At 42.8% G+C, this 15,436-nt stretch overlaps 2 protein-coding genes across 2 annotated transcripts; both read right to left on the minus strand.

The window, feature by feature from the left end:
• Positions 1 to 9,548: 9,548 nt before the first annotated feature.
• On the minus strand, positions 9,549 to 10,904 carry LOC147977288 (disease resistance protein PIK6-NP-like). Its single transcript, XM_087521120.1, has one exon. The coding sequence runs from the start codon at positions 10,902 to 10,904 to the stop codon at positions 9,549 to 9,551; it is 1,356 nt and encodes a 451-aa protein (XP_087377246.1).
• Positions 10,905 to 12,753: 1,849 nt separating this feature from the next.
• LOC147977289 (disease resistance protein Pik-2-like) lies at positions 12,754 to 13,614 on the minus strand. Its single transcript, XM_087519243.1, has one exon. It carries the CDS (start codon positions 13,612 to 13,614, stop codon positions 12,754 to 12,756), a length of 861 nt encoding a protein of 286 aa, XP_087375369.1.
• Between the last annotated feature and the right edge of the window lie 1,822 nt (positions 13,615 to 15,436).

Below are 15,436 nucleotides of genomic sequence, written 5' to 3' on the forward strand. Positions count from 1 at the left end.
TGCCGAAAAGATCATTTAACGACCTTCTGGGTTGACTTTAAGTCTGTTGGAGCTCCATACATGACAGTCGAAAAACAGTGTGTCCACCATATATGAGAGAAGAGGAATGCCGACTGTTGTCGTGGGGGTCGTTCTTCCTCTTCTTTCTCGTGATAGACTTTTTCGTAATGCACGGGAAGGAAGAGAAGAATGACCATCACCGACAGTCGCAAATGTCAGAGAGGAAGAATCCCGACTATTGTCGTGGGGGTCGCTTCTCCTTCGTTCCTGTGCGCTAAACATTTTGGTGTAATGCACTCAGGAACGAAGGGAGGAGCTACGATCACCGACGATCGAAATAACTGTGAGGGAGTGTCCACTATATACACTACATGAGCTGAGAGTTTTCAAGAAAAGACTTGACAGACTGATAGTCCACCTGTGATGAATAATAATGATCTAATTTAGTTTTTGTAGTACATATATTGAATTTTGGAAGTTTAATCTTTGAATTATGAACATAGGAAATGTCTGACGATGACGATAGGATCCTGGAGTGCGACTACTGCGGCGACGACCGGGGTCTATGTGACAGGCCTCACCTGGTAGACGGTCGACGCTTCAGTATTAAGCTCGACGAGACCTTCGATGTTGAAATGGTACGCAACGATGACAAGTCTTTTTTCGTAATTAAGCATGGCTTCTGCTTCTTCAACATGTAATTTTCGTCTTTTACAATTTGACCAGTGCATCCCCTGTCATGCAAGACGCTATCTCTTGGAGAAGCTGGATTTTGAAGATCACGAGAATATGGAGACAAATAGAGTTAACCTCTGGACACATCATGGTTATGATTTTACCATAAAGCTATACAATGCGGTGACCTACTCTCATTTCGGTTGATCGAATTGGGAAGCACTATGCAAGGAATATGGTTTTGAGGAGGGTATGCATGTCACCTTCGATCTTGGTGATCCTCAAGATGACACTGACGAAGATAATATCGACGAAGATATTATCGACATTTGAGTCGATGTTGATACGCCTCCACTTCTACCTCTATGTGAGTTTCTCAAACATATTTATTAAGTAATGTATATTGTTTATTTCAAAATAGTTGACAGCTTATTTCCATTGACAACTTATTTCCAATCTTAAAAAATGTACAGAAGATAGTAGACAAAACCTACTACACTAATGGCTCTGGATTAACTTATGAGGAGAAATATCATCTTATCTCATTTATTATTGATGTTGAGAATTACAATATCAATCATGAAACTTCTACACATTATGGTCAATACGTGCCACTAGTGCACGTGTTGAACTACGGTAACATCCATGGAGATGACTGAGGGAGTCCTGGATTAAGGGGTCCTCGGACGTCCGGACTATGTAACATGGGCCGGACTAATGAGCTATGAAGATACAAGACATAAGACTTCTCCCGTGTCTGGATGGGACTCTCCTTTGCGTGGATGGCAAGCTTGGCGTTCGGATATGAAGATTCCTTCCTTTGTAAACCGACTCTGTACAACCCTAGGCCCCTCCGGTGTCTACATAAACCAGAGGGTTTAGTCCGTAGAGGCAATCATAATCATACAGGCTGGACTTCTAGGGTTTAGCCATTACGATATCGTGGTAGATCAACTCTTGTAATCCTCATATTCATCAAGATCAATCAAGCAGGAAGTAGGGTATTACCTCCATCAAGAGGGCCCGAACCTGGGTAAACATCGTGTCCCCCGTCTCCTGTTACCATCGACCTTAGACGCACAGTTCGGGACCCCCTACCCGAGATCCGCCGGTTTTTACACCGACATTGGTGCTTTCATTGAGAGTTCCACTGTGTCGTCATCCAGAGGTTCGATGGCTCCATCCATCATCTACAACAATGCGGCCCTGGAGGAGGTTTTTCTCTCCGGCCAAATTTTCATATTCGGCGGCTTCACACTGCGGGCCAACTCGCTTGGCCACCTAGAGCAGATCGACAGCTACGCCCCAGGTCACTAGATTAGTTTTGAAAATCTGGACTATGTCGCTGATATCCGAGGAGACTTGATCTTCCAAGGGTTCACGACCCCAACCGCCGCTCTGGCCTTAGATCCGGAGCGCACCACCAAGTCCGAAGACGGGACTACTAAGCCCGCCGGACTATCTGCGGCTACTAATCCCGGTACGGGAGAGCCAGAGGAAGTAGTGTCACTGGCAACCATCATGAAGCCGGACCCTTCTCCGGACACTGGCTCCAAACCCTCAGAGTCAGCATCGTGTGAGCTCGGCCAAGGAGTTTCCTTCCCGCCGTACTGCATGGATTTTCCTCTCCCCAGCCAAACCTCGCATTTAAGCGAGGCTCTAGACTTGATGCGATCCCTTGTCATTACTGAGGAGCAATGTCCGAACTACGCCCAACCCGGACTAGGGGCTGAGAGCGGGGAATTTTACGTCCCACCCACCAACCACTTAATAGCCACCGTCGAGGACTTAACTGCCATGCTCGACTACGGCTCCAAAGACATCTACGGTATGGATGACGATGCCGGAGACGAGCAGGCCGAAAACCCACCGTTTACCGGACGTTGGACGGCCACCTCTTCGTACGACATGTACATGGTGGATACACCCAAAGCGGGTAACAACGATGACAAAGAAGATCCAGTCGAGGACAAACCTCCTGATATACAGCCAAAGCACCGACGTTAGCAGCGCCGCTCTAAATCACGTCGCGGAAAAGACAGCAATACTGGCACAGGAGAAAACAATACTCTGGACGATGCCGAAGACAAAGAAGACCCCATCGAGCTAACTTCCGAACAGGACGATCAGGAAGATGGGCAAGTTAGCCCTGATGAACAGGCCGTAAACGACGACTCGGAGGACAGTAATTATCTTCCTTTCTTCGAGGATGAGGTGAGCCTTGACAATGAGGATTTAATCGTGTCTGAGGAACCTCTCAAGCAGGAGCGCTTTAAGCGCCGGCTAATAGCCACTGCAAGGAGCCTAAAAAGAAGCAGCATCAACTTCAAGCTGATCAAGATCTACTTAACGACAAGTGGACTAATGTCCTGGCAGCCGAGGAATACGGCCTCGAGCGCCCAACCAAAAGTTACCCGAAGCGTAAATTGCTACCCCAATTTGACGACGAGGCCATCGAGCCCGCACCATCAGCACGTAATGCGGCTGACCGACCACCTCGTGGTCGGGATAGAACGAAACTCAAGCCGAACACCAGCCCATACTACCTCGCCATAAAGGTAGAGATATAACAGCTCAGGGATATACATATGACCTGCGGCAAGACCTGGACAATAGAGCAGGTCAGACCAGATCGATCTACGGATCGCGTGGGCGTGCCCCAACGCGCGACGACGGCTATCCAGCCGGATGTGACAAGCATGATCATGCCCGGGCCAAAAACCGTAGACGGACTCCATCCGAGCTACGTCGCGACTTGGCCCGATATAGAGGCGCCACACACCCCCTCTACTTCACTGATGAAGTAATGGAGCATGAACTTCCAGAAGGATTTAAACCCGTGAATATCGAATCATATGATGGAACAACAGATCCTGCAGTATGGATTGAGGATTTTTCTTCTCCATATCCATATGGCTCGTGGTGATGATCTTCATGCCATCAAATACCTCCCTCTAATGCTCAAAGGACCAGCTCGGCACTGGTTGAACAGCCTACCTGAAAACTCCATTGGCAGCTGGGAGGACTTGGAAGCCGATGACCTCAGTCACATCGTCCAGCAGCCCGGAGAGTCAGCCAGGAAGCTCTGGACTAGGTTCTTAATTAAAAAGAACCAAATCGTCGACTGTCCGGACGCTGAAGCCCTAGCGGCCTTTAAACATAGCATCCGAGACGAGTGGCTGGCCCGTCACCTCGGCCAAGAAAAACCAAAATCAATGGCAGCTCTTACCGCACTAATGACCTGCTTCTGCGCGGGAGAAGATAGCTGGCTGGCTCGACGAAACAATAGCACCAGTGATCCTGGCACCTCGGAGGTCAGGGATGGCAATGGCAAGCCTCGGCGCAATAAAAACAAGCATCGAAACAATGATGTAGGAACCCAAGACACGGCGGTCAACGCCGGATTCAGTGGTTCCAAACACGGTCAGCGGAAGAAGCCATTCAAGGCAAACAAAGATGGTCCATCCAGTTTAGACAGGATACTGGATCGGCCCTGTCAAATTCATGGCAGCCCTGAGAAACCCGCCAACCATACCAACAGAAATTGTTGGGTTTTCAAACAAGCAGGCAAGCTCAACGCCAAACACAAAGGGAAGGGGCCGCCTAGTGACAGCGAAGACGAGGAGACTCGCCAGCCAAACACCAGGGGACAAAAGCAATTTCTCCCCGAAGTAAAAATAATAAATATGATATCTGTGACGCATACCCCTACGAGGGAGTGCAAGGGCGTACCACGAGACGACGACACCATAACGCCAGTCGTACCAAATTTTAACCCATGTGCAGCCGGTTCGATCACTTTTGATCGCAATGACCACCCAACAGGTATCCGTCACAGAGGTTCGGCAGCTTTGGTCCTCGACCCAATAATTGATGGATTCCATCTCACGCGAGTCCTTCTAGACAGCGGCAGTAGCATTAATTTGCTCTATCAAGACACTATTCGCAAAATGGGCATTGATCCCTCAAGGATCAAGCCCACCACAACTACCTTCAAAGGGGTAATACCCGGCGAAGAGGCCCACTGTACGGGCTCAATCACACTGGAAGTTGTCTTCGGTTCACCGGACAACTTCCGAAGTGAAGCCTTGACCTTCGATATTGTTCCATTCTGAAGTGGATATCATGCACTTCTTGGGCGGACCGCTTTTGCTCGTTTCAATGCGGTCCCACACTACGCCTATCTAAAGCTTAAGATGCCCGGTCCACGCGGTGTCATAACGACCAATGGAAACACGGAACACTCCCTCTGTTCCGAAGAGTATACCACGGCCATCACAGCCGAAGTACAAAGCGGACTCGTTAGACTGCATACCTCATCGGCCATTAAGCCACCGGCCTCTACTACACAAGATCGGTCAATTTTAGAGCTGGATTAGCAGTTCCGCCTCCGTCGTTCGCCGCATATGCTCGCGAAGTTCACATCGTGCATGCATAATTATGCACTCAAAATACCTTGGTCATCGGCGGAGGCATAATGCGGACAGGCCTACAGCATGGTTCGTCCTCTTACAGCTTTTCTCCCTTACTTTTGACTATTTTTTATTTTTTGTCATAGATGAATCAATACCTGTCTGTCCTATGGACCTACAAGGACTCTTTCAGAGCCCAGTTTCATCCAGGCAACCAAAGATTGCTCCTTTTAAGGAATCCTCTTCGCTAAGGCAAAGGCAGCGCAGACGTGCGACAGGAGGTCCAAAACATTTTTTTAGACCAAACACTCTATTTAAAACCTGGATATAGCCTTTTTCCTCAGCCTTCGACCCCTGGCATGTAAAATGACCTGGGAAGGGGTGTTACAATTTGTAAGATTACATATCAATCAGATTCCAGTGAACATAATCCGTCCTCAGTACTTACTTTTCCTCATAGAACTGTATTTTACTTCTTCGGAGGTTTCACATACACACCCTGACACTAAACGCCAGGGGCTCGATACGGCAACATATTAGCTGCCAACAAAGTCCGAATAGCTCTATAGCATACTTCGGCGTCACGAGTTTGGCATTATATGCATCAGCTCTGAATCATGTCTTTGGTCAATAGTTGGGTTGCCCGGCTCCTGTTCTTACTACCTTACGTTCCGCTCTATCGGCTAGGGTAGTAAAGGGAGAACTACTGTGACTGTGTTTCCGGTTCACCTAGTTAAACACCTCGGTAGAGAAAGCCGAAAACTAACTCTCATGATGCGGCGAGAGTTGGTCAACCACTCGGCAACTCATTAAAATCTTTTGCGATTTCTTCCGTGTAACACAAAGGACCATTTTTTGGTCACCTATGTAGTGCAGCCGTATTTGGATAACCGCGCACATACAAGGGGCTATATAGTAGACCCACCGTCAAACTCCTATGGCTAAGTGAAGGTGTTAAAGCCCTATAGTCCGACTGCCTAGTTCGCCACACTGACACCTCCTTCACGGACCAAGACGTTGGGTCAAGTGTAGTCAGTTGCTATTCCCAACATCCCCGCATTATATGTGAGGGGGCTGAAGCCGACGACTGGCAAACTTTCAGATTACAGAAAACGGCCGCACACGAGGAAATACCTTACAGGCAAAAGGCATACAAATAGCACAGCCTTAATATATCATAATATTGTTATCACAATTCCGATACATTCACTCGAACATAATATTCTTCGAGCACTGACCCTCTATCAAGCCTATCCCATGGCAAGTGAACAGCTACTTGGTTAGGCGAGCCATGCCGTGCGGCCTGATTTAATGGTCTTAACGAAATTACTGGCTTGCTACTCGTGGTATGTACGAGTGAGACCTCCTCATTGGAAACTTCAGCGCCTCGAAAGTTTGCTGGCGCCTACAGCGAGCGTCCCTGGGACTGGCCCAACAAGACTGATCGGTCACTATTTCTTCCATCGCCCGAATCGCTTGGGTCGCGACCTCCTATGTACCGCATTGTGCGACAGAATGTTGGGGCTTCGAACTCATGATGCAGGTATAGTAAACACAAGTAGCCAGCCACTATGGCCGTAAATAGGCGACGCGAACACTCTAAAACTAGCTACGTGGGCACATCAGATTTTTTTTAATCATTTCTTGAAAATTCTGAATATTTTTTAAAAACATTATGAACATTTTTGACAAACACGCATGAGTTGTGAACAGTTTTCGACTATGTAACTAAATTCCAAACAATTGTTTAAATTCCGAACAAGTTCTAAAAAATATGAACAGTATTTGAAATTGTGAACATATTTTCAAAAACAGGAACTGTTTCTAAAATTTAGAACATTTCTTGTGAAAGCCGAACAATATTCAAAAACCACGAAAAATCTTTGAATTGCAACCATTTTTGCAAATTCGTTAGCATTTTTGAAATTGTGAAAATAATTTGAAGAACAATTTAAGTTCCTAAAAATATCTGAAATTCCTTTTTTTGAGAATATTTAAATAAACTTGAAAACGAAAAAAGGAAGTGAAAACGGAGAAGAAGAGAAAAAAAATAAATAGGAATAGAAAACTATAAACGGGAGAAAGAAATATTCCAAAACAGGAACAAACGAACTGGTTAAATTGGCAGGCCCAGTCGCTTCACTAGTTGGGCTGCCTGTGCAATGCGGCGACAATTTGCTGCGGCACGCAACAAAAAGGGATTTCCGCTCGGGTCAACAAGGGCAGTTGTGTTTGTTAAACAAAAACATGGGCAGTTGTGTCTCCAAAAAACACAGGTTTACCGGTCAGCTGTTGACCAAAGTTAACCCTTTTTTTACTTCTATATAAGACACAAAATATAAAATTTCGAATTTTCTTAAAAAAAGTTCATAGAATTTGTAATAAAATTTCATCGACTTTGAGAAAAAATCATCAATTTCCAAAAAAAATTCATCAAATTCGAAAAAAAATCATGGTTTTGAAAGGAAAGTTTATCAATTTTGAAAAAGCTTGTCGTATTTTAAAAAAGTCATCGAGTTTGAAAGAAGTTCATCAACTTAAAAAAACTTCATTAGTTTTGAAAAAAATTCATCAACTTTGGAAAAAGTTCATCAATTTTGAAAAAAATTCAAGAAATCTGAAAAATGTCAGCAATTTTGGATAAATCGAATTTTAAAAAGTTCATCTAATTTTAGAAAAATCACCGATTTTGCAAAAAGTTCACGTATTTAAGGAAAAATAAACAAGATAAAAATGAAAAGGGAAATAAAGCAAACAGGAAACAACTGCGTTTTTGGCATTTTATGAAAGGATAGTAGCACATCCAGTCATCTGATTTAATTGGTTAGTGTGCTCGCTACTTAAACGGAACGAGTGCAATTCAAGTCACAGCCTATGCGCTATTGTTTGTTTTTTTTTTAAAGAAAAAACAGGAAAGCAGAAGAGCAGAAGGAAGTGGGATTGGCCAGCCCGCTATAAAACCAAGTGTAAGAGGGAGGGCCCTATACCAAATGGCGTATATACGGCGCTTAAGGCACCGAATAGGATTTGGCTGTACGAGCTCAGTCAGCAGGGATCACCCGGTGCACGTGATAATATCAGTCAGCAGGGATCACTCGGTGCACCCGATGCAAGCTGGGTGCCTCGTCCATCCCAAAAAAGAAAAGGAAATTTTAGCTCGTGAATGGACACGTACGAATTCAGGGCTATGTTAGGCTAGGCGTGGTGAGCGCCTTTAGTGTAGGAATACTACCACCCTAACCCTATCAAGTTTTCAAGTGAAGGGAAACTCACGTCTTGGTTAAGCTTATAGTTTTTTTCTTCTCTTTTTGCAATGATTGGAAAAGGTTATAGTTGGCCAGCCCCACGCGCACAGCAGAGCAGAGGAAACAGGGTAGTAAAGCAGAGCAGACACACAAGCAGAGGAAACTGGTTTGCTGGAACACAAAACACATTTCAGATGTGTGCTGGAGTACGAATGTGTTTTAGAGCCTGCCAACCAAATGATAATTCATCTTCAGTTTCATCTACAGTATTATGCAGCAGCAGGCATGCTTTCAGGACATGCAAACCTGATGATCATTCCCAGCATAGATATAAAGCAAAGAAAATAATTCAGAATTCAAATAGGGATTACAAGAGTGAACAACGAAACAAACACAAGTTTTTCTACGAAAATACAGTCCACTGGATCAAGCAACTAAGTCTTGAGTCATAATCACCAAAGATAAACAAGAAAGATAATCAACTCCGTCTTCTAGTCTGTTTTTGGCGGTGACCCTATTTGGGCTTGGGCTTTCCATCCTCTAGTCTTGAAGTGCTAGAGAAAGCTTCCTGGGCATCTTCTAGTATGACAACAATTCCAAGCTAGCCATCTATCCATCCGCAAACCATCCTGGGTCGGTAAAACAATAGTGGTAAAACATGTGAATTTGAGAAGCATTCAGAAACAATGGAGACAAGAGAAAACTGTGGGGGGGTGTTTTTCAGACCTCGCGCAGGTGAGGACCACCTCATCAGGAATGATGGTCATTCTATTTCTCCACCTCCATCGCGCTTGCTTCTTTTTCTCATCACCATCGGTCACAAGACTCTCAACACTTCCCCTCCTCCATTGCAGTTGGCTCTTCTCGTTGTCACTATTAATGTCAACATTGCCATATACACCCCGACTATCTCTGTAAGTAAATTTAGGATGGTCCTTGATCAGAGCGGCTACAGCCAGATATTGCAGAACTGTGTCACCCTGCTTCAGGTCCACCTTTATTCCTTTGAGACATAAAAGATGGTCGATGCCTAAATAGAAGCCATGAGTTTCAGCCACAGACACATCAAATGACACCTCGAACACCTCAAGCTTCGGCATAGCCCGTTTCTTGAACGTTACATATGCCCCATCCGGACTATAGAGTTCAAACTTCTTTAGGGATGGGAATCCAATTACGGTCAGCCCCTTGTCAGGTCCCGTACCCAAGCGCAAGTTTAGAATAAGCAAGGATGGGAGATTACAAGAGTGAACAGATCTTCCTCCCTTAATTCAGTTAAATTGATGCCCAGATGAGTAAGGCTTGTAAGTCCTGGGGAAATCCACTTTGGAACATTCCGTAAATATGTATCGCCATCCATCTCAAACATGCGAAGGGAAGATGCCGGAGGGGACCAAGAATCTATGAAGTCCATGGAACCACCACCCGTAGCTATATGTAGAGAGTGCAGTTTGCAGCTGCTAAGCTTGCACAGTGAGCTGAGTATAATCTCCTCATGCCTCTTGTGATCCTCTTCATAATCCCACCATAAACTGAGTGTGTTCAATCTAGTCAGGTTTCCTAGATCCTCCACGGAAGCCAATGAACTCTCTGTAATGTTGAAACAATTGATCTCTCGTAAATTCTTCATATTTCCAATCCTGTTAGGAACCTTACAAAATTCTCCGGTGAATAGATATTGCAGTTTAGTGAGCAAAACAATTGCAGGCGGCAGCTCTTCTGTTTCTAAACTCCTGACATCTAGGGTCCCTAGATTATGTAGCATCACAATCCCTGAAGGTAGCTCTGATATATCTGTGTCCCTGAGGCTGAGATACTTTAGTTGGAAAAATCTATCAATATTTTCCATTTCATACTCCTCCAAACCCTGACAACCTTCAAAGTCCAATACACGTAAAGCTTCAAATTCAACAAGTGGAGGAATGTTTTTCATGCAACCTAATGATGTTACTGTTAGAGATCGAACATGGCTTAGATCTTCATTGGCCAATGCAAATGCAAGTTCCTGGTCAATGTGTTGGATTGATAGTCGCCGAATAATGCCCTGACAATTTACCAAACCCGTCTGTCCTCCACCCACTATGGTGGTAAAATTATCTTCAGCTGATTTTGATATAATAATTTCCAGCATCATGTCATGCACCCTACAGGCTTGAACCTTACCATCGTAGCCAATACCCACTGGTTGCACCATGCTTTTGTTGATAAGTTCATAAAAGTAGTTCTCAGCGACCTCTTGCTGGCTCTGTCCACGTTCTTCAGATATAAAGCCTTCGGCTATCCATCGCATCACTAATCTATTTCTCTCAATCACATAATCCTCAGGGAATACACTTAAATACAAAAAGCATGTCTTGAGATTAGGTGGAAGATCATTATAACTTAGGGATAGTATGCTGGTCATTCCCTCTAGACTCTGGTTATTTTCTAGTGTAGAACCAGTTGACCTTTTAACCTTCTCCCATTCATCTTTCGTTGCTGGTCTGTTCGCCAACAAACTAGATATGCTTATAATTGCCAGTGGTAAGCCTCCACACTTCTTCAGGATATCATTTGAAACTTTGTTCAACATATGAGGACAACCCTTATTAGAGCCAAATATTCTTTTGTAAAACAATATTTTAGACTAAAGATCGCTTAGGGGTTCCATTTCATACATGCGGTCAACTTCACTCAGACAACAAGACTTTGCCACGTCGATGATGCGTGTCGTAGCTATAATTCTGCTAGAACAATTATTCTCTGGAAAAGCACACTTGATAGTATTCCAGACTTGTGTAGACCATACATCATCAATGATTATGAGATACCTACAAAATGGGTAGACAATGTCAACCAATTCTGATTATACATTTAGCTTTAAAACTGATAGATTGCCATGAACTCCAACATTGCATATGTTCATGTTCTCAGTTAGTCTACCATGCTTATTTGTTATACTAAATAATACCTTTAATGAACTTTGATCTTATGAAGATGAATATTTGGATTAATAATATATTGCATATCTTCGATCACATCATATGTGCCCTTATAGTTACCAGTTAAAAGGGAGTTAGAAAAAAGGTGAGAAGAAAATTGGGCAAGAAGAACAAATGCATGTATGCAATTAATCGTAAAGCTAATTGGTGATGTGACAATCATGATTAGGGGGCACAGTTGAATGGGCTCCAAAATAAGTTAGTGAGGACTATCTATTTAGATGTAGAAGATATGTTCCCATATACATTTTATTATACACCTGTAGCATGTCGAATTCATGAACTGTTTACTATGATTGGAACTGTCCTCTAGCGTGTTACTCGAGGTTTGTTCTTTTTCCTCGATTATGCATAGGTTTGATATTATATGACTCTACTATTTGCCGCTGGGTTTGTGTGTGTGTGCGTTGGTATTGGCTATGTGCATCCTAACTACACCAAGGATGGGTGTGTCCTCATTGTGTTTGTATTCAATTGATGCTTCAGTTTTGAGTTAATAAGATCCACCCTTTGTCGAAATAAGCTAGCTACTTGATCATGCAAAACATATTTAATTGATTTTTTTCTTTATCACATGGAAACACTTCTAACATACTTATTTGAGTCTATGCGAAATGAAGAGTAACATAATGACTTGGCTACGATACTCCAAGATTATACATGATTTAGGTACATACTTAGCTAGTCAACTAAGTGTATACATTACACTAATTGCTTTTGTTTTCATGGGCATTTTTTTGTACATACGTACCATGCCAATTTCGTTGAAGTTTTAACTACTAGAACTCATCTCTATTTACTGAATTGCCATGGTAGGAATTACTGTTTGGTGGCTTTTTCTTTACAATTAGTATAATATTGCAAATGCTTATTTGAGTATATATGAAAATAAGAGCATAATGGTAATTTTATCGTTGTAGTTGCATTGCATCCACACCAACGAGTTACCCAAGCATGGAAAATACACACACTCATATATACTCACTTTGTGGTGAACCAGAGTTGGGATGGTCTTGAACCCATATGTTGCTGGGATTGCATGTACGGACTAGTTCACACAAAATGTATCCTAAGAAGATAATGTAAGGTGTAGAATATAGTCACACTTCAGCAGACGCATGTTTATGTGTTCTTTAATGCTAGAGAGAAAATTTTGAGTGTTGTACTTCATTAAGCATGAAGGAATCAAGAAAATCAAAAGGGGTCGGAGGAATGTCTATGAACATTTTCATAATAACATGTATTTCATTGTGCTAAGGATCCTTTGGTTGGGTACATAATTGTTTTTAGTATGGGTGGTAAGGATGCTTGCAATTATGCAAGCCTAACTCGCAAACTATTTTCATTTGCGTCAAAACAACAATAGTACATTCAATAAAAGTAAGTAAAACACTAGGTACCGTGCGCAACAAATGTTTTAAGAAAAAACAAAGGTTGATATTACCTTTTATCTTGCAACATTTCTCTTAACTTTGTGATATACTTCTTTTCATCCCAATCATCGGTATCTTTTGTGGATCCATCTTTGCAAGACAGCTGAGAAATCACATCCTTCATAATTTTTTTAATATCTGGTTTTTGTGACACTGATACAAAAGCCTTGCACTGAAAATACCCTTGAACATTGCGATAGACCTCATTTGCGAGTGTTGTCTTACCCGATCCACCAAACCCAACAATAGACAACACCTTGCAAGGTTTAGGCTTGCTTTCTTCCACCATCAAATCATTGGATGAGTTGTTTCCTTGTTCCACCATCCACTTGACAAGATCATCTCTTGGACCATCCACCCCCACAAGGTGTGTCTCCTCAGCAAAAAGTGCATGGAGCCGGGGATCCACAGCGGCTTGACCGGCGGTGCTAGAAGAAGTATCATTCAACTTGTAACTATCCTTGAGATCTTCCACTTGCTTGATGCGAACCTTCAAGTCACTAATTTGGTTGGCAATTTTGCGGCGAGAACCAAGCGTCTTCAGACTGCAGGCAGTCTTGCGGAAGAACTCCTTGAAACCGCCCTGGTGGCTCCCGTTGCCAAGCTGGTGGATGAACTTGTCAAAGACATCTTCAGTGTCATAGGCCGACTCCCTAACCAGCGATATCCACGCCTTCACTTGATCATTTGGATCTTCTAGCTTGGTGTACTCTGTGAGCGCACCATGCATGCTGGTGAGCTCCGATTTGAGAGAGCGGATCTCACGGCGGACCCCTTTCAGAGGGCCACACTCGTTGGCGAGCAAGGTGGTGAGCTTCACCAGTAGGGGAGCTAACGCGCCAAGTGAAGCGCTCACCACAGGTGCCATTGATGCCGTCCAGCTATTCCTATCCGCACGGTATCTCTTGTGGGTGTCGTTGGTGTGTTTGGAGGGGTGGGGAGAATAGCTCGAACAAGTGCACTGGCAGGAAATTGAAGAGGAGCAGCAAAGCAAGTGATTTCTTTGGCTCAGCTAACTATGTGCATCCATATATATCGAAGGAGGCAAGCCAGTGCTTGGCGTGACCGAATTAAGTTGACTGACCTAATTCACGTTTGGTGCGCACCCAGTAAATAATTCTGAGGTTTTGTTGACTCGCCTAATCACAATGCATAAATAGGGTCCATAATCATATTTTACGAGTGGTAGTGGTAGTAGTTAGCGTCCATTAAGGAAAGTGAGACACAGTGTGAATTAAACGAATATATTTAGTAAAAATTGTCTCAGAGTTTGAGCATAATGATATCTTGTACTCTCTCCGTTCGGAATTACTTGTCGCGGAAATGAATGTATCTAGACATATTTTAGTTCTAGATACATCCATTTCCGAAACAAGTAATTCCGAACGGAGGGAGTACGTCTGTGTCTGTGCTCTGTGCTTTTTTGGAGCCGGCCGGAAAGAGCCAGGAAACTGCAGAATGGTGCGGCGCTGAGTAGTTACTTGCAAGCTTTTCTCTCTCTCGCCTAACGGTTGATAGCAACTTTGTGCTGCGTGTCTTGAAGCAAAACCATCAAACACAATACCATGCCATCAGGAGTAGCATAATAATACTACTAAATAGGTATGTATTCATGTCCTTTAAACCATGAGCTGAACTACTGAAAGTTAAAAGACATTCTGTTGGGGCTGTTGCATGGATTTGTGTGCTTTTAGGAAAATGTTACGAACATATTTTGAACGCCAGAATTTTTTGAAATGTCATGAACATTCTTAGGAGTACTATGAACACTTTATGAATGTTGCACAAACATTATTTTTTTCACTGATTGAACCTTTTTAATGAAATGAACACTTTTTAAAAATTTAGGTAAAGTAATTTTGAAATATGTATATTTATTTTCAGAGTAAAAGCTAAAGTAATAAAAACGAAAAAAACAAATGGAAAAACATAACGAACATTTAATCGGCCGGCCTATAATCACATCGCGCAGAGGCGAGACAAACATGTGCGGGCAAGGCATATTGTTAGCGCCAATATGGCGCCCTAAACACCCGTTACAACTTTTTCTATAAAAAGCGCACCTCCCCCCCCCCCCCCCCCCCCCCTCCTTCGATCGTGTAGAATAGGTTGGCCACAATTTAGGCATGAGTGCAGAGTTCCTGGTTTTGGGAAGCTTCCATAAGATTCCTAGGCTAGTTTGGGAAGCTTTCGGTCAGTTTTCTTTTTGGATTTCCATTATTATTATTTTTCCTTTCATTTTTCTTGTTTTCCTCTTATTTTTATTTTGAAAAATAAGTGAAATAATTTCAATTTTGAAACTTTTCTTGAAATTCAAGAACTTATTTCTCAAATTCATGATTGCTTTGTGAATTTTTTATCCTTAAAATTCTAATCTTTCTTCACCGAAATACATGACTTTTTTTTTCAAATCCATGATTTGTTTTGAACCCGTGAACATTTTTCTCAACTTCGTGAACCTTTTTCAGATTTTATGAACTTTTTAAAAGTTTTTGTGAACTTCTTTAAAAATTACGAGCTTTTCATATTCACGGACTTTTTCGTCATGAACATGTTTCAAATCCACAAATTTCTAAAAATTTGTTAAAAAAAATAGATCGCGAACATTTTTCAAAATTGATTAACTTTTTTCAAAGTATTTCTGAACTTTATAGAAAGTTGGTGAGCTTTTCAGATTCACAGACTTTTTT

This window comes from Triticum urartu, chromosome 4A, assembly GCF_056163025.1.
Source record: "Triticum urartu cultivar PI428250 chromosome 4A, HENAU_Tu73, whole genome shotgun sequence".
Taxonomy (NCBI): domain Eukaryota; kingdom Viridiplantae; phylum Streptophyta; class Magnoliopsida; order Poales; family Poaceae; genus Triticum; species Triticum urartu.

Bases quoted from the DNA above. Each gene is read 5' to 3' on its own strand.
- LOC147977288 (XM_087521120.1), bottom strand. From the start codon at position 10,904: ATGTTGAACAAAGTTTCAAATGATATCCTGAAGAAGTGTGGAGGCTTA.
- LOC147977289 (XM_087519243.1), bottom strand. From the start codon at position 13,614: ATGGCACCTGTGGTGAGCGCTTCACTTGGCGCGTTAGCTCCCCTACTG.